We start from the raw sequence: 18,880 nt of genomic DNA, 5'->3' as shown, positions 1-18,880 counted from the left end.
TCGGAATTAATGGATCAGAAGCCTGTGAAATCACACAAGAATTCCTGACAGATATGCATAATGAAAAATGTAGATTATCTTGTTATAGAGCAATGTTATGTTGGGAAACCTTAAGTCCTGGCATTCATGTTGATGCCACTTGACACACTCCACCCACCCAAACACTGTTACAGACCAGGTACACTCCGTCATGGCAATGGCACTGCAAGATGGCAGTGGCCCTCCAGCGGTACAATGCATTATGACACACCACAGAAACTGTTCACAGATGGTCAGGGAGTGTGACAAAGAGCTCAAGGCTTTGACTGATCCATGAAGGCCCCACGGTGAATTGGGGTAGTTGCACATCCCACAAATGCTTGATCAGATAAGGATCTCATGAACTGCACCAGAGGAGTGCCGTTGTCATGGGGGTGTGTACTTGGTCTACAATGATGTTTGGGTGGGTGGAGCTTGTCTGATGTCATCCACATGAATACCAGGACCCCAGGTTTCTCAGCAGAGCACTGCATTGTAATATGATCAACATCATTTAATTTATTTGTCAGTGGCTTTAATCTTTTGGCTGATCAGTTATCATTGTCATCAACGATTATTTATTCAGGGAAAACTGACTGAGCAATAATGCCCCAAAATCAGATTCACACTGGCTACAATGACATATATGATAACAACCACGCTAAAATGAAAATGAAAAAGTCTATAAAAACAACAACTAGCAGCGGCATCTGGCAAGAACCATGTGAAAAAACAGTAAAATGATGAAAAGGTTAAGCAATAAAAAAATAATAAAGTGTAGATATTAAAAACAATTAATGACAAACCATGCCTGTGAATTAACCAAAGCAGCAACACTGTTCAACAACCATGTGATTGACCATGCACTTCAAATGACAGGATAGGATCATTCAAGACAGAATAAACTAGTGTGGGCACAGCACATATTTGGTCCAAAGGCTACATTTTAATATGTTCATTGTTAAGATTTGTGCCTTTCTTGGATGACTTTTCTTTGCAAGTCATTATTTTTCTCACACTGGGTTTGGAGATGGCCTCAGATTTTCTGGTCACTAAAGAACATTAGATGGGAACACCATGTATCAGTACAGTCTGTAACCATCACAGCCACTTTGTCCTGTTTCACACTATCCTATAGAGCCCTCTGTCTAACAATAGTCAGACACTGACTGTTCACTTAAATGGGCTGACTGAGGTCTAATAGGAAAATATAATAGTTAAGCTGTGACAAATGTGTTACTGCCTTACTATCTAAATGTTTGCGACTACTGATCAAAGACATCCTTGGATGTGCAGGGTACGCACATCCAAGGATGCGTCTACTGATCAGCCATCAATCACACTGCTATAGCACATCTGTATTTTAACACTGGTGTAATTTTAAGTAGTTGAAAATAACTCTAACTCTAATAACTCTAAAACAAATACAAAGGATGCACAAGAACTTGTCTGTCAAGCGTACATTTATACCACATGTGTACAATCCTAATGAAAACTAAAGTCATATTTACAGGTAATTTCTTCTAGCAAAATGTTATCATTCTGGCGGTCTAGTCCTTGTAGTTAACCTCATGGAGGTCATGCTGAAATCAATGAAGTCTGCAGTATGCCTGGAGCAAATGATCACATTTAATCTTTTGCTGCCATCTAGTGTTTGCTGTTGGGTAATGACAATCTCACAGGAACTCTAGTTTCTTTTCAGTCATGTTTACATCTGTGAACTTTTTAATTTTAAAAAAAACATAGATTATGCTTCGCTTTATTTACATTAGTGTGAATCTGAAACATATCACTTTATTCTACATTTCTTCAGGAGTGATAAATCTGTACAACAAGTGACGCATTTTTGGCTGATAGACTGGTCCATCGTTAGTTGGTCCATGGTTTTATTCACAAGGCACGTTAAAAGCTGGGATAGACTGTGGTTGTGCTGGGTAGTTCCTTGTCCCAGTTTGTGCCATTAATGTGTTATCATTATATTAGAGACACAGACTGGGGTTAGGTAGCTCGGGGGAAAAAAAAGTGTGGATCTGTGTAAGTACAAAGCAGTTTGCTGCAGCGAAAGAAGAGGCGTTTTTGTCACCCTGTCATATACAGTATGTAGTAAGGGGAAAGTCTGGTAATTTGAGACAATTTTTTGGTAGACCCCCAACCCATCCACCCAAACAAAACAAAAAAACACCTAAAACTGACAACCACCTTGAGTGTTACTGTTACACATTGTTATGGTTCTCTACTAAATTTCTTTGAGGAAAGTATGTTATTCAAGAAATTTCAAACAAAACGTGAACCCCTACTTCACACTGATTTGACATGTTTAGGTAAAATGGGACAGCCAGTAAGGCTTGTTTTTTAATAGTTTAATCCATTTATAAATTCAGTCATTAATTTCTTAAATCATGAATGTAACCTGTGGCCATTCATTAAAAAAGATTGTCCAACTTTTTTTGCCATGTTTTCCCCATTCTGTTGTTGCCTGTGTCCTTGGTGCCATACACATGCATGTCCATATACAATGGACATACTGCTTAATATTTGTGTTTTTAAAACTGCAGTGGCTTGCGGGGAAAAGGAAAGTTTGGATCTGTTTTTTGTAACAAAAAAATGTTACAAAAAAAGAGGGGGCAATAGCGGAGAACAGTGGATGCCTCTCGTCACCCACAATGATGTTTGGTTTGTTAATAACTGTAATTACATTCAACATTTGGCAATTTAACCCTCAAGTTTACTGGCTGTAGTTACTGTTCTCCTACTCGGTTGCAGGTTATGTTGAGACAGTGATAACAACATCATAAATATCATGACATACTTACAGCTCTGGTTTCATACAGAACCATCCTCTGGATCCCACTGATGGTAGCCGCTGCTTGGGGCATCTTTAGCACTGTATGTCTGTCTCCAAACAGTCACAAATTAGAAGACACAACAGAAGAGCTGCAAAGCGAAGGAAACCGAATATGAGAATATATTACTTCACATCATAAAATACAAAAGAGACAAGGTATACATGATTAAACCTGACACTGCTAGCCACTGCTAGCATTTTCATCATATTTACTCGCTAACTGACGTTACTCACCATTAATTTAGCTAACCAGCTGCGTTAGCCACGAAACATCGCAAAAGCTGATTAAACGCATCACCCCTGGGAGTCTAAATAACGTTTTTAAATCATTAATTGAAGTCTGAAGTCTTTAGCTAGCATATTGAGATGCAGCATGATTTTGTTTGGTTTGAGTCAGGTGACTGTCATGAAAGCTCACGAGCAACCTGATACGGTGGCTCGCAGAGTCAAAAAGCTCGAGAGGGCTAAAAATGCGATTCATATTTGATGTTCGTCTTTACTTTTTCTCTCACACGCAAAAAATGGCTGTGGGTGTTTTTAACCGGTTATAAACGAGAATACACACGTCTTAACGCGGCAAACTCCTTTATAAGGCGTGAAATAGCAAGCTAGTTAACCGTTAGGCTACAATGGGGAAAGCTAATCCCCCCCAACACCCCCCTTAGTTTGTCAGTTGCTACGGTTACCATATACGGCTACATTCACGTCAAGGTAACGCAGTTAACAGGTATCCTGGTTAACAAACGAGTTAAAGTTTAAAAGGAGTTGAAAAAGGATACAACAATGCCCATGAGTAACAGTAAGTAACATGTTAAAACATGATAGCAATTACTTGTGGCTAATTAACTTTTATAATGGTAATTTGATAGGAAACTTAACGTTAACGGCCGAGCAGTTAGCTAGGTCGACAGATAGGTTACAAGAGACTGCCCGTCTTTTACTGCTCTGTGTATGACTTCTGATTCTGTGTTTGCCTCGATTATTCAATAAGCTAAAGAAGACCGTTTACTGGACAACCTGCTTGAAGATGAAGCTGAAAGAGAGAGTCTTCTTGCCAAACCCACCTGCTTCATCATAGTTGGAAGACCGGTAATTTATCTCTCTCTCTCTCTTTTTTTTTTTTTTTTTATACACACTTATGCTTTTTATACAGCTCCTTTCATACAACATGCAGCCCAAAGTAACATGGCAAAATTGAAATAACGCAGACACAGTTTTAGGTATAACACAACCAGCTAAACATTATGATAAAGTTTTGCAAGACTAGAAAATTCTAACAATAAGACAACAAAATATTTAAAAAGTAAACAAAAAAAACAAAAGGGGTAAAAAAATAGAAGTCTATAGTAGCCTATACAAATACAATACATACATATAATACAAATAAGCAGCAAGGACAAAATAGGGTAAAAAAAAACAATTATCAATGCTTAAAATTAAGATTGTAAACATTATATGCATTAAGTTGAATAGGTCTATATGTAAAAACAACATGCTGGTCATCACCTCTTGTTTTCCCATCAGTGAGCACAACGTGAAATTGTTTTTTCTGTTAATGAGGCAAATACAACTGGAGCATGAAGATATGACTTCAACAGAGAAACACAATAAATATTGTGATCAGAAGTTTCCTTTGTTTTGTTATAATGCTGATAATTCAGTCACAACTCTAATCCTAAATGTTATAGCCTGACATTTTCATTTTGCCAACCTACCTGCATACCTTCCATAATCCAGTGACTCCATAATAATGTTATGGCATTCTTTGTGGCAGGGTGTTGGTAAATCCACCTTGGCCAAAAAAATTGCAGAGTCCTGGAAGTGCATCTTAATTGATGGTACGTAAAGTCGCTGTATTTCTGATACTTGTCCCAAGAAATTAATTCAAACATGTCTCATCAGATTTTATAATATTTCAGATACAGATCTGCTCAGCACACACATTAGAAATAAAACAAAGCAAGGCATAGAGGTGAGTATTATTTTCTGTGTCACAGGTTAACTGATCCTTTTATATATGTGTTTTCCTTATATATTTTTATGCTGTATGGGTTGCTTTTTCTGACCATTTCAGCTCTTGAATATCTTATCGGAGGGGAAAAGTGTACCAGAAGACATGGTGCTCCAGCTGATTCTTGCCAGGCTTAACTCACCAGATGTTGAACACTATGGTAAAATGTGTAGCTCAATCGGTTAACGCACAATGATCATGCATGCCAATTAATAACACATGTGTTGCAATCAGGTTATGTGCTGAGCTGCCTACCATTCATGTCAGAAGAGAGTCTGAAGATTAATGAGCAGCTTGAGCTCATCAAGAACCTCAAACAAACACCTGATTTCATCATCAACATAAAGGTTCCTCTAAGGTTTCTACTTAGAGTGTTGTATTGCTTTAAGCAGCAACTCAATTTAAATAACCCTTTGTATTTTGAAAGTTTGTACATCTGAGATTGGTTTGATTATGAATTTAAACTTCCCATGTTACACCAGTGTGCAGACAAGGACCTGGTCCACAGGCTGTCAGGTCTGAAGCAGCACCCAAAGACAGGGCACCTATACAACAGCGATCAGTGGAAGCGTGAGGAGGTGTTCAACAAAAAGACAGAGAGCAAGGATGAGGAAGTGGAGGATGAGGAGGAACAGGTAAGGGAAAACACCTCCTGTAACTGGGTTTCATTTCTCCTGTCTCTAGTGTTAGAGGTACTTAGTTTGGATGATTTTTACTGTCACCTCCACCAAGGAGGTTATGCTTTCAATTCGAATTGTTTGTCTGATTGTCAGCAGGATTATAGAAAAACTACTGAGCGAGTTTTTATGATACTTGGTGGAAGGATGTAGCATGGGCCAAGGAAGAACCCATTAAATGTTAGAGTGGATCCCAATCACAGGGTGGATTTATTTGAAAGATTTTTCACTTTTGTTAACATTGTGACACTGGGCAGAGTCTGATCTCCAAGTGCCCTTCTATTAATTATTATTATTATTATTTTATTTTATTTTTATTATTATTTCCTGCATTCCCAAATTTAATTATGTTATATTATCTGGATTCAGTAAAAGGTATATTTTGACATTTCAAAACTTCGTTTATTTTTCCTGATGAGTAATTCTGGTCAGAACCTTAAACATTATTCCTTAAGCAAGAAAGCTGTCAAGCCATAATGTACAATACTATTACACAAATTGGGTTTATTTGTTCTTTGCTTGTAGACTGGGGGAGAGGAACTCCAAAAGGATATTATTGACCAGATGGTGTGGACGCCAGAGAATTTGGCCAGAAATGCTTTTCACAGAATCAATATGTACAAAGATACCATGCTCAGACCGCTGGAGGTAAGTTACCCGGGACTCCAAAATTTCTGAATGACTCACACACTAATTAAGAAGTAAAATAAACATTTCATTCCACACATGATGCAACTATTAGTTTGGCTACTCATTTTGAAAAAAGGTCATACATTTCCTACACGATATAAATAATCATCTGTATCTTTGGATGATGTGCAGATACCTTTCAGACAGCTGGGATTGGACACATAGGGTCATTGTTCTGACATGCCAGAGTGAAGATCTGAGTTTTCTGTGCTCTCAGAGAAATTTTGTTTAGTTTACCTTCATTCAGAAAGCCACCAGCATGTTTATATTGTAAGGGTTGCTAGTATGTTTTACATTTCTGACTCAAAATGTTGGGTTTCGGGCTATTTAAATTTAAGGCATTCAGTGGCATTTAATCATGGAATTCACTTCAAGTTAGCCTTATTTTTCAGATGCCAAATCAGAGTGATGAGATGTGTAATTCCACCATATTTTCTAAAATATTAAAGAATCCAATGCAGAGATGAATCATCTGTTATTTTTTCATAAAAAATCACACCATTGATGTCTTCTGCGAGATATGACTGCTGATAATGATAATGAGACAGACTCTGCCTGAACTAAAGATCCAGATTAATGTTCTGTCGTCAGTCAAATAACATTAGGTTTAATTCTTATTTGGATCTCTTTTAGCTCATCAGCCAATTTTCTAAGAGTCTTTTTTAGAAGCCAGTAAATTTTAACTTAATTTACATATTTTTCAGGACTACATGACAGGTCACAACCCTCTCTACCTGTTGGAACTGGATGGAAATGACACACCTGAAGAGCTGCACTCGGTAAAGACACCAGGAATGAATGAACAGTCTGCAGGAAATACAGTTTTACAAACATGATCATCATATGCTGTTGATTTGATTTTGTAACCATGGTACATTTTTATTTAGCAAGCAACCTATTTATTCTGTAGGCTAACTGTAATTTGTTGATTGTTTTGTCTGTAGTCTGTACTGTCCCGCCTTGGATCCATGGCAATAAAGCGCCCCTCCGTTCCAGTCCTCCTGCACCAGACTGATGATGAAGAAATGCCAGAGGACATTGACACGGTTTGCCATTTTTGACCATATTCATATATATATATATATATATTTAAAATATATATATATATATATATATATATATATATATATATATATATATATATATATATATATATATATATATATATATATATATATATATATATATATTCATACAGCCTACGCTTGAGCTATAAACAGTTTTTTAAATGATGCCCTGATGGGTATTTTAAACATACTCCATTCACTGAATCCAAACCAAAATGTAGTCCATCTCTTTTTCAGGAAGACCTAGTGAGAATTATGTCCTCCACCAGGACAGTGGCCCCTGGCTTTGGATGGAGAAGGAGTCGGTGGGGCCGAACTTGTCCCGTTGCTCTGAGGGACGGCAAGGTCAATCCTGGCAAGCCTCAATTTTGTGTGGGGTGAGTGATACGCTGTAGACTATGGCCAGGTGATAGGTTCAAATGGGTAAAAAATGTCAACCAATTCTCATTTTAACTCCTACACAGCTTCCAGGACAAACTGTACATCCTGTCATCTCAGGAGGCCTACCAGAAGTTTATCACAAACCCCCGATGGTACTTACTTCCTCCAATGCCCAGGCCCCCGTGCAGAGTTTCCATTATTGGACCTCCACAGACAGGGAAGAGCACTCTATGCAGGCTTCTAGCTCAGCACTACAATGCTGAGGTGCTTGATATGGAGGTTTTGGTGAAGCCGGTTCTGGCCAAATCTGAGCAGGAAAGGCTTGCCAAAATTAAAAAGGAGACGACACAGGTCACTATAAAGAAAATTAAGATGAAGATGGAGCAGGATTCGGGTATTCGGGTAATTCGGGTAAGTTGAGCTTTGTTGATGATGATATTCACCTTTACAGTTGTATTGTGTATATTGAAAGTATAGTTTTTGCATAACTTACACAATGGCCATACTATACTATCCAGTGTGTTATTCCACACATCTGGGTTTCAAAATGTCATGTAGTATAAAGCATTATTTGTATTCATTGAATATGTGACTTACGGTAATGCACAGATTTAATGTTCTGACATTTATCTTATCAGATGAAACCATTTCTGTGGAAGGTAAGATGTTAAAATATTCTCTTTCCTCTTTCAGTCTCACTGACATAAACACACACGCAGATGAACAGACATGGATAAAACAGCCATTTTAAAAAACACTGTATACTGTCAACCCAATAGCCAGAATAATTTTGGCATTGTATGTTTTTGCAAAGAACAGATACATTACATATACACGTTATTATGTAGTGGACACTTTGAAACTTTACATTTCAACAACAGAAATTATGTAGCATTCTGGGCTACATATACTGTATTTGTGTGCAATTCTCTTCTGCTGTTCTCAGTGACAGAAGATCACCCAGAGGTACAAGGCATGGTGCTCACTGCACTGGAAAAAGCAAAACATATGAGTGCAACCCCATCAGCCTGTATGCTGATGCACTGGAGAAGCGTATAAAAGAGGTATGTCAAAAATCTGAAATTTGGCTGCAGATTTTTTTTTTGACATAACATGCTTTTTTGTCCCAAAAAAAGACAATCAATTTTTCTTTAATTTTTCATGAGCTGATATCATTTGTTTGTAACAATTTATAATATATAGTTAATACAATGTCAAAGTGAAACCAATTTTATTGATCAACTAAAGTTTAACGAAAAATTGAGCTTGAGATGGGATTTAGATGTATATTACATAAGGCTGAGTATCATTAAAAAAACCCATTATGATACCAGTATCAGTACCACTAACCTTACAGCAATACTGATACAAATAGAGCACTTCATTCAATTGATGTCACAGATTGAAGCGACTTACACTGGTGCAGATATCCGGACCGGCTGGGTGCTTGACAACTTTCCCAAGAACCTTTCCCACATGGATGCCTTGCAGAAAGCTGGAATCCTGCCAGACATCGTCTTCTGTCTGAGAGACAGTGATGGCAGTCAGGGTATGAGACAAGAGAAAAATGCATCGCCATTAGGTTGTTGTTTTAGTTAATACCCTTGAGTCTATATTAGAAATATGTTTGTATTACTGTACTTTAATGTGTTAAACAGTTTTGAAGAGATTATATGAGACGAACAAGGAGAGCGTGGACAAAGCCGTAAGGAAGAGGTTGCAGGATGAACAATATGAGAAGGAGAAACAGGCCTTGTGAGTGCAGTTGCAAAGATGCTGTCAGATTTTATTGTGTGTTATATCTGAAATTATTTTTTTCTGCAGCTTTTGTTCTTGTGCTTAATTTTTCTCTTTTTTAGAAACCGGAAAGAAAAAGAATCAGAGGTAGAGGCCAAGCCTGCGGAGCTGCAAACAAATCTAGAGACAGTTGCTGAGGAGACTGAAGGTACCAGCTGTGTGTCAAAAGCAGCCTAAATTAACAAAGGCTCCTTGATCCCGTACCCACCAGTTTTTTTTAAAATATTTGTTCCTTTGTAAAATCCTGAAAAATCTGAACACTATCACTCCTGCTCAAACCAACGTAATGAAAAAGGAGGGTGAGACATTTTCATTCCATTTTGTTGTTCCAAATCCCTCATAACCTTTTTTTGTATTTACAAACTATACTATACTAAAAATGTTCTCCCCACTCTCCTTATCATCTTTGCCTTTATGTGTTTGCTTCAGATATGGCACTACCTGATCAGTGGGAGTTGGGTTATCCAAATGGCCCGGGAGATGAATGACTATAAAGTACAACTGCAACAGTTTGCGTCCGAATGGGGCAAAATGCAGTCTGCGCTAACTGTCACCCACACAGTACTGGAGATTGGGGACAAAAACCCTAGGGACCTGCTCCAAGTGATGGTCCATGAGATGGAGAGTGAGTGTAACACTTCTTGAAGTATGAGTCTTGAACACACCACAAACCTCATGTCTTTTAATTGGTCAGAATGGACAGTTCGGATTTAAGTAAATGTATTTGAAATAGAATAAACTTATGGCAAATGTTTTTGACCCTCCTCTGTATGCGTTATTATACCAGATGGTTAAAAAAAGTTTGTAATATATTTGTGTCTTGAAAGAGTAAAGAGTATAAAAATTGTATATATATATATATATTGTGTGTGTGTGTGTATATATATATATATATATATATATATATGGATACTCTATTGGGTGTGTTACCTTAAAACACTAGTACCATAATATAATCATAGAGGATACAAATTGATATTATATTTTTATATTTTTAGGATTTTATTAATTTATTTAATGATGCCACTACTATTACTTCTGCAACTCCTCTCAATGCTATGTATGGTAAGAAAAACTCCCAATCCAATCTGGTTTACATGCATGATTTTCAGAGCCCTTCGAGTATGTGTCCTGGGAACTGTCATCAATGGACCTGGAAAAGGAGACAGAGGATTTTGAGGCCTTAGCTGAGCTGGAAAAAGCTGAGGAAGGCAGCAGTGACAATGACGCAGCCGAGGAGGAGGAGGAAGTCAGTAAACAAAGAAGTCTTCTTGACTTTAAAGGGATGGTTCAATACAAGTCAGAGGAAAGATATGGATTTTTGATTTCGGGTTGAACTGTCCTTTTAAACACCAGGTTTATAATCCTATAATTGAAGACACAGGCCAGTTTACCTGCTTTGTTGTCAGTTAATAATATAAACAAAACTTTAACAGTATCTTCTTTATCTTGATAAAAGCAGGAGGACATAACAGCCAAGAGATTGTTAGGTGATACCCAGCATTTCTGCCCTGTGGCCTTGAAAAACAACAACGTTCTGTGGCCCTGTACGGACGAAATTGCAGCCAAGTACCGTGAGAAGACCTTTTATTTCTCCAGCCTTGAAGCCCGGGACTCCTTTGTTCAAAGCCCTGCACAATTTGTTGCACAGACTGAGCTTCTCAAGGTACAAGCTGATATAAGAAGTAAGAACGCCAAAGGACAAAAAAACTAAAATCCCTAACAAGTTGCTTATCCTCTTCTCTCCAAGCCTCCTGCCCTGCGAATCCTTTTGCTCGGCACGCGGGGGTCAGGTAAGACTACTCATGGAGAGTGGCTCGCCCAGCAGCTTGGCATCTTCCATATTCAGTTCAAGGAGCAACTCCAAATGCTGATCATGGCCAAGACAAAGAAGCGGGTACTGTGTGCTGATGAGGTAGAGTCTTCAGAGGAGTCTCCTGAGGACTTGGAGGCCTTGATAGAGGAAGCCAGGGGGGAGAACGAGAAGGAGACGGACGATACCTCTGCCAACATGAATGACATGGAGGTGAGCTATAGTTAACTTTACCTGTAGCAAGAATTTTAGTATTGCAGTTCCTTAAATTTGTGCTGATTATGATATTTTGGCACTGAATTATTTAGTATTCGTTTTTTCGTGTCTAAAGCAGGAAGTGGTCCTGACTGATGAGGAAAAGGCCATCAAAGCCTACCTGTCCGATGGAGATCCACTGAGCCCACAGATACTGGATATGCTCATCGCACCATACTGGAAACAGGAACCATACATGTACAGCATTTGTACACACACAAAAAAGCACACCTCTGTCCTAGTCAAAAGTTTGCCATGTTGGGAAGTGTGCTTATTTGCTGTCTTCCTGATAGATAAGAGGATGAACAGCACGCTCATATCTGTATGTTAGAGGTATACTATGCAGGATTTGTCAGTTACTGTAACTTGGTTCCTCCTCCCTACACTGCTTCTAGATACACTACAAGCTACTACGTCACATTTGTTGTGATGGAAATGTTGATACTTTACTAAACTAACTAAGTTAAACGCTGGCACCTACCTTGTTCACCTGACAACATATGGTATTTGTTGATCCTAACATTCTCTACCTTGTAGGTCTACAGGTTTTATTTTGGAGGGCTTCCCTCACAATCCAGATGACGTGCAGTACCTGTTGCAGCGACAGCTTTTCCCTGACATTGTGGTAATCATGGCGGTGGATGTCACAGATGTTCAGAAGCGTCTGTTGCCGGCATACCTGGAAAGTTGGCGTGAACGTCACAACCGTCGTGAAGCGCAGCTGAACCTCCTTCATGATCTACGTAAGAAGAGGCGGGTACGCAAGTGATGACTTGGAAGAATTATTATTCAGCCAGCTTTATTGTCATGTATTATTTCTGCTATCTGTCCTGCAAAAGTCTCTATATCATGTGAGAATTATAGCCATCTCTTTGGCACAGGAGGAGAACATTGCCAGGAGAAGGACTGAACTCACACAGGAGGCCAAAGCAAAGGTAAGCACACTCATTTTAACCACTGTCATCCTCTCTCCATCACTGCTTAACTCCTGCTCCTCCTGTCTCCAACCCATTAGCTTAGGCATCATGAGGATGAAGAGGGCGATGAAGACGATGAAGCTGCAGGAAACATAGAGGATGAGATAGAGGCCATGCTGGAGGAAGAGTTTCCTTCAGAAGAGGATAATGAAGACATGGAGGACATGGAGACTGAGGAGGCAGCATCTGAGCGACTGGAAATGGAGATAGCAGAGCGATATGAGACAGATAAAAACAGCCTCGTTACTGTAACGGTACGAAAACACAAAGCCCAGTGAGGGCAAATTACTAGTCAGACATGCATATTTGGTTCCCTAACATATAATTTCTGCTATTATTTAATAATTTCTCATGGGACAGTCAGGATTTAGACTAGTTTTACAATAGTTTGAGCAATGAACAACAATTCTTTTAAAGTCCAGGTGGCTAAAAAGCCTTTTGTTGCTGATCCCTCCACAGCAGTTCATTGCTTAGCTTCCATGTCTGACTCCAGCCGGCTTCTCCAAACGGGGCATGCCGACTGAGCTCTGTTGTATGTAATGCACTGACTACTGATAACTACCTCATACAGCCTCACTTTGAAAGATCCAAACTGTCCCTTCACAGTGTTGTTTTTGACTTTTTAGTTGTCATGTAGATACTTACAGACATAGACATATTTTACATTGTTTCCAAGAAATTCTGCTATTTACTTTATTAATTATCATATAATCTACTTTGTTTTCTATTATCAGGAGCTCCTGAGTGAACAAAACATATGTAAAGTGTTAATCAGTGCATCTCGCAAGCTCCGTATTGTGCAGAATCAACTGCTCCAGAAAATCAAGCCCCTGCTGACCAACAGGGAGTCACTCTTCCAAAGATGTCAACCCATCTCATACAGGCTGGCACATAAACTGCTGCTTTCCTCTTATAAGCTCCACAGTGCCTTCGGTTGCTGGGACCCCATAAAGGTAGGCCTAATTCAGGAATGTCCACTCAACGTCTGTGGGATTAGGCCATGATTTTTTTTTTCAAATACTAGTACACCTTTTCTCTTTTGTGCTGACATGGTAACCTGTGAAATGTCCAATACACAGTGTAATTATATGTTGTTTCATCTCCCTTCCTCAGCAATACAAAGAGGCAGACTTGATCCAGCCTCTGCAGTGGCCTCTCAACACCACATATCCCCTGATCTTCCATCAGTACATCTATTTCTTTGCATCTAAGGAGAACCGCAACACATTTATGCTGAACCCCTTGAGGTACCTGAGGCAGCCAAGTCCCACCCCGTCCCTTCCAGTCAAAATGGCTATTGTTGGACCACCCAAATCTGGAAAAACCACTGGTAAAACTCAAGAAAGATAGAAAAAGATGCACTCAGTTGTTGTTTGTTTTAAACTTTCTCAAATGCTCATTTCTGTCTACTTTGTTTTCTTTCAGTCTTAATTTTTCTTTGCTTTATCTCTTCAGTGGCACAGATGTTTGCTCAGAAATATGGCTTGGCCTGTCTGTCTATCGGTGGTGTTATGCGTATGGTGCTTAACAATCGTGAGCACACTGATCTGGCTGTCCAGATGAGAAAGCATCTCTCCCAAGGACTCGTTGTACCCGATGAACTGGCTATTCAGTGTTTGGAGGTAGCACTCATGAGCTCAGTTTGCAGCACTCTAGGGTAAGCCACGCATTTAATTGTTTATAGTTATTAAATCTCAAGGCTGAAAAGATCTTTTGCCTTGAAAATAACAGCTTTTTTTAAAGACAAAGACTGACTGCTACTCTTTGTCTGTTATTCCTTATTGAGGGTGTTTTTGAAGACAATATCTTTTTGTTTGGTGCCCCAGGTACGTGTTGGATGGCTTTCCAAAGACACTTCAGCAGGCAAAGCTGATGGGGTCTCGGGGCATCATCCCCATGATAGTAGTTGAGCTGGAGCTGGACACAGTTGAGGTGCTGAGGAGAGGTCTTGTGGACAAGATGAAGCCCGACAAGTGAGAACACACACATCAGCAATTATAAATACACATCAGAAATCACAAGACTGGGAGCTCTTTGAAGTCACAAACCCAAAAAGTGATTGAAATAAAATACATCTAGTCATCCCTCTCTCCGCCTTTTGCAGACCTCACCTGATGCACGACAGCTCCGAGATCTTCCACATCCGTAACTCCTGTTACAAGAAGGAAACAGAGCCTATGAGGCAACACTTCCAACAACAATATCAGAACTGGATCCTGCTCAGTGGCTTAAAGAGCAAATGGTGGATCTGGAGCAGCATTTTAAATGAAATCAGCATCAGCATGAAATACATCCACAGCTACCTGGAGAGGACACAGAGCAGTAAGTACTAGAAGCTTAGCCAGGCTTCAGCTCAGCAAGGTTTTTTTTTAACCTTATGTAAAGGAACTGCTGTATGCACCAAAAACTTGCAATAAATATTAGAAATATTAGTTATTCATTTTCCTCATGCTTTTCTTTTCATTGCAGAGCAAGCAGCCTGCATCCACAAACTGTGCATCACACCTAAGGAGCTGCAGTGTCGGCTTGGAGAGTTTGATCAGTACTGCCCCGTCTGCCTGGCTCTACATCAGCACCTGGTGGACTGCTCAGAAACTGCAGCCTTAACTCATGCAGCTGAGTACTCGGGGTGTTATTACAAGATGTGTGGCAAAGACCATTTAGAGGTCAGTGTAGTGGAACACAAATGTGCGCATTCAAGCCATTAGTTGATTTTCTTCTTTACGGATATCTACATTCTGTGTATGATTCTTGTCACTAAACAATTGATCTCACTATTTATATACTCTGCTGTTAAATCAGACAGGATAAACAAAATACACTCATTTTCAAATTACATTTGGAATAGCTGTCACTTACAGGAAGATTATCATACTTACGTTGCTCTCTCGACCACAGCGGTTCCTGACCACTCCAGATCAGTTTGTACCTCCCAGCTGCCCACACACTGTCCCACAACCCCACCTGCTGCCAAGAAAGCTAACTGAGACTCAGGTGAAGAACAGGTTCCCACAGCAAGTTGAGATGAAGGGCTTCTGCCCTGTTACATATCTGGATGGAAAGCAAAGGTATATTATTTACTCTTATAAAAGATTAATGATAAGTTTATTATAAAGCAGGTTCTCTATAAACACTGTGACAGTACCAAAATGCTCAGTCCACAGAGAAATTCACACAGTATATGTTCATAAACCTTTGCCTTTAAATGAGCCGTCAGGACTTCCATTCAGTTGTGATATCAAAACTTTACTTTATCAAGGTAGAAAGTGCTGCTTCTGTGCTGTTACAGTCATTTTGCAGACTGCAATGATGGTGCAGAGACACCCAGAGAGGAAATTTGGAAGACTGGTGATTTGACCAATCAGAGCAGACTGGGCTTTTTTGGAAGGGGGGCTTCAAAAGACAGGTGCTAAAACTTAGGCTTTGAGACAGAGAGTGAATACAGGTATATTCAGGCAGACAGTATAAGGGAAAAATGTGTTTTTTGAACAATTAAGCTTGTAAACATGTTCTGGTAGAAGCCCAAAATATAGGTCTGAACCTGAAGATGAGCATAGTATGGGATCTTTGAATCTAGTTCTGACACATATGTGATAAGTCGCTTTTGTCGTGTCTTGAGAATGCATTTCCTAAGATCTTTCATTGACCACAAACAAATGAAAGTGAGTGCAAAGGGATTCCTCTGTGTGCAGAGATATGGGCTTACAATACTATGAACCAACCAAAAAGCTAATCAGAATTTTAATAGATGGAAATTAAACTCTTATAACTGTCAGTGTGTGTTTTGATACATTATTGGCATGATACTGATGGGTTAATAATGGTTTTAATTTCTCAGCGGAAACATTTACGGCACACGTTAATTTATTCACTTAATGACGTATTAAATGACTTGTTTTTGCTTATAAGGTTAATTGAGGTGATATTCTTTCCATAAGCCTCTAGAGTGTTTTTTATTTCACCTGCAGAAATGGTTTCTTCTTTTATTGCATAGTGTTTCTGTTGTTTTGTTTTATTGTGCCAATAAATAAATCAAATCAAATATCAATTTTAGTAGCTAGCCCTGTTTACCAGATTGAAGATTCCTTAAAAAGTGCATTTTGGAAGCACATAATGTAAATGATAATGGCAAGAAATTGTTACAACCTACAGAATGTCACACTACACGCCAACACAAATGGAATAAATATGTCAAGAGGAGTGAATAAGATTTCATACTTCCCCAAACTCCATATTAGATCATTTGTTATTCATGTTTTGAGGTTTAATTTTCCTCAGGTACGAAGCGCTGGTTCGAGGAAAGATGGAATATGCTGTTGAATACAGAGAACAGATCTACATTTTTGAGACAAAGCAGAAACAGGACAAGTTTTTGAGGTGAGCTATCTCTTTGTGTATTTCAGAAATATTTTTCAATTAGTCATGTTTTCTTTTTACATGTTTTATTCCGTTGTGCATACCAGTAATGTCTGGAAGTCCTCCGACTTCTTTTCTTGAAGACAAGTGTAGTGTTATTTGGCTTTGATAAATAGATTATTGAGTGAAAGCTGGTGTTGATTTATTATCTTTCAAGGATTCCTGAAACCTACTGGGACCAAAAGCTTCCTAGCAAAGTTCCTCCTCTTTGTGAACCAGTACCTCTGACCTCTCTTCCAACGCTGGGCTACCTGGAACAGGTCAGACACACACTCAAACACATCATTTGTATGTTTCTGAAGGGTCTGCCCTGCTTAAGTTAAACCTGTATTTTCTTAGGGGGTGGCTGTGTCAGTCATCAAGGCCATGACAGCTGTTGGGTGTCTCAAACCAAAGTATCCCTTCCTCAGTATACAGAGATCGTCACTCCTCTATGTCGCCTTCTATCTGAAAGGTAAGATGTCAAGGATGACTTATAGGTCAAAATGAAAAATCATGTTCGAGTTGCTTAAACTTAATAAACACGATTGTGATTATGTTACAGAGGTTTGGACTCAAGTCACATGACTTGGATTTGATGATTTCAGACTCGACTTGACCAATCAAAAAAGATTTAAAAACTCGACTTGGATTTTAACACCAGTCACTTGTGACTTGTGTGGTTGGACTCAAACCTTTTGACTTGAAAATCTGTGATGCTTCTCCCCCAAGGCCAAAGATGAAGAAGTGTATTATTTTAAAAGTATGGCACCAATTAAATTATTTCCTGAATCTTTTATTTATGCTAATTTATGCTATTCATAGCAAGCAAGTCAGGACTTAATGCCCCAGATGATCTACTTTTCCAATTAAGTTGCAGGAGAGAACCATGGAGAACTGATATTACATCATTGAGCACTAGCTGGAGACAATTATACCACATTTTCAAATTTTCTTCATGTAAAAGACTATTATTATCATAGATAGTGAGCTGATGCTCAGCTAACATTAAAGTTAAGTTAAAAATACTATTTTAATAAATAATACACATTTCAAAAACCACCATGATTTTGTGTAAATTTGATATTGTTATTCTGGTTTTGAAATGGCATTATATTTGGTTAGGACAATGATGACTTATTCAGGACTCAAACTTTGGGACATGGAACTTGTCGGTCTTAAATCTTGACCTGAGTGCAAAGACTTGAGACTTTCTCAAGACTGACATGACTTGCAAAAATATGACTTGGACCCACCTCTGTTATATTATGTAAAATACTGTTTTATTTATCTATTTAATGTTGCTTTTTTTAATCCAAATAATGGATGTTTTATAGCTTTCAACCACAAGAGCACAGACTACAGCCGCCAGAAGTACAAAAAGAAGCTGGCCTTGTTTGAAGAGAACTGTGCGCTCATTCCCTACCTGAGCTCAACGATGAGAGGGAACTACAGGCCTCCCTGTGAACGTCCCATTGACTTTGAGTTCAAGCTGAACAGGTTCCTGGCCTTGGGAGACTTGCCAGGTGCAAACAGTGTGCTGTAGCTGTGACTGCTTTGAAAGGTTGTCCACTGTCTGTGATTTCATAATGTGTAAAGAACCATGTGACAGCAAAGACATCTGAAAGCTGCTGTAAAAGTTTATTTTAACAAGACCCTCATGTAATAAAGTATTCTTTACTGTCATGACTGTGAAAATTGTTTTGCTTGGAAAAAAATTACTGGGAGCTTTTAATACAGTGTCTAGATCTTTTGATTCTTGCCTTGGTTTAAAACGGAGAGAAAAAAATACAAACTATGCACTGCTATGATGCATGTAATATGTTAGTATATCAACTTGTATCAATTTGTGACCATGGAATTTAATATTACCAGTACTAGTATTATTCACATGTATATTATGCATAGATATTTACTATTACAGTAGTTTGGAAACATCTCAGAATTAAAAAAA

The 18,880-nt window shown here is 38.7% G+C and overlaps 2 protein-coding genes across 2 annotated transcripts in view; one reads left to right on the top strand and one right to left on the bottom strand.

Moving 5' to 3' along the window:
- The window catches only part of fig4a (FIG4 phosphoinositide 5-phosphatase a), a 68,315-nt gene extending 65,057 nt beyond the window's left edge, over positions 1-3,258 (bottom strand). The window contains exons 1-2 of the mRNA XM_042503358.1: positions 3,098-3,258; positions 2,832-2,952 (exon numbers count right to left, since the gene is read on the bottom strand). Of these exons, the coding sequence (XP_042359292.1) occupies positions 2,832-2,894 (63 nt within the window). The 5' untranslated portion in view covers positions 2,895-2,952; positions 3,098-3,258. The remainder of the gene's footprint in view (positions 1-2,831; positions 2,953-3,097) is intronic.
- A 92-nt stretch (positions 3,259-3,350) lies between these two features.
- Positions 3,351-18,695, top strand: LOC121955452 (adenylate kinase 9-like). Its single transcript, XM_042503419.1, is given in 37 exon segments — positions 3,351-3,662; positions 3,855-3,952; positions 4,638-4,701; positions 4,783-4,835; positions 4,938-5,034; positions 5,109-5,221; positions 5,357-5,509; positions 6,077-6,199; positions 6,946-7,020; positions 7,186-7,287; positions 7,546-7,685; positions 7,773-8,083; positions 8,636-8,701; positions 8,704-8,753; positions 9,091-9,238; positions 9,348-9,444; positions 9,549-9,634; positions 9,916-9,962; positions 9,964-10,111; positions 10,599-10,735; positions 10,949-11,152; positions 11,237-11,512; positions 11,634-11,752; positions 12,092-12,311; positions 12,436-12,489; positions 12,570-12,785; positions 13,266-13,484; positions 13,645-13,861; positions 13,987-14,188; positions 14,358-14,504; positions 14,636-14,853; positions 15,001-15,197; positions 15,430-15,599; positions 16,810-16,908; positions 17,105-17,207; positions 17,287-17,401; positions 18,264-18,695. Coding segments are annotated over 37 exon segments (5,109 nt in total). The 5' UTR covers positions 3,351-3,646; the 3' UTR covers positions 18,473-18,695.
- Positions 18,696-18,880: the final 185 nt, after the last annotated feature.

Source organism: Plectropomus leopardus, chromosome 16 (genome assembly GCF_008729295.1).
Source record: "Plectropomus leopardus isolate mb chromosome 16, YSFRI_Pleo_2.0, whole genome shotgun sequence".
NCBI lineage: Eukaryota > Metazoa > Chordata > Actinopteri > Perciformes > Serranidae > Plectropomus > Plectropomus leopardus.
This window is presented reverse-complemented; position numbering and strand designations above follow the sequence as displayed.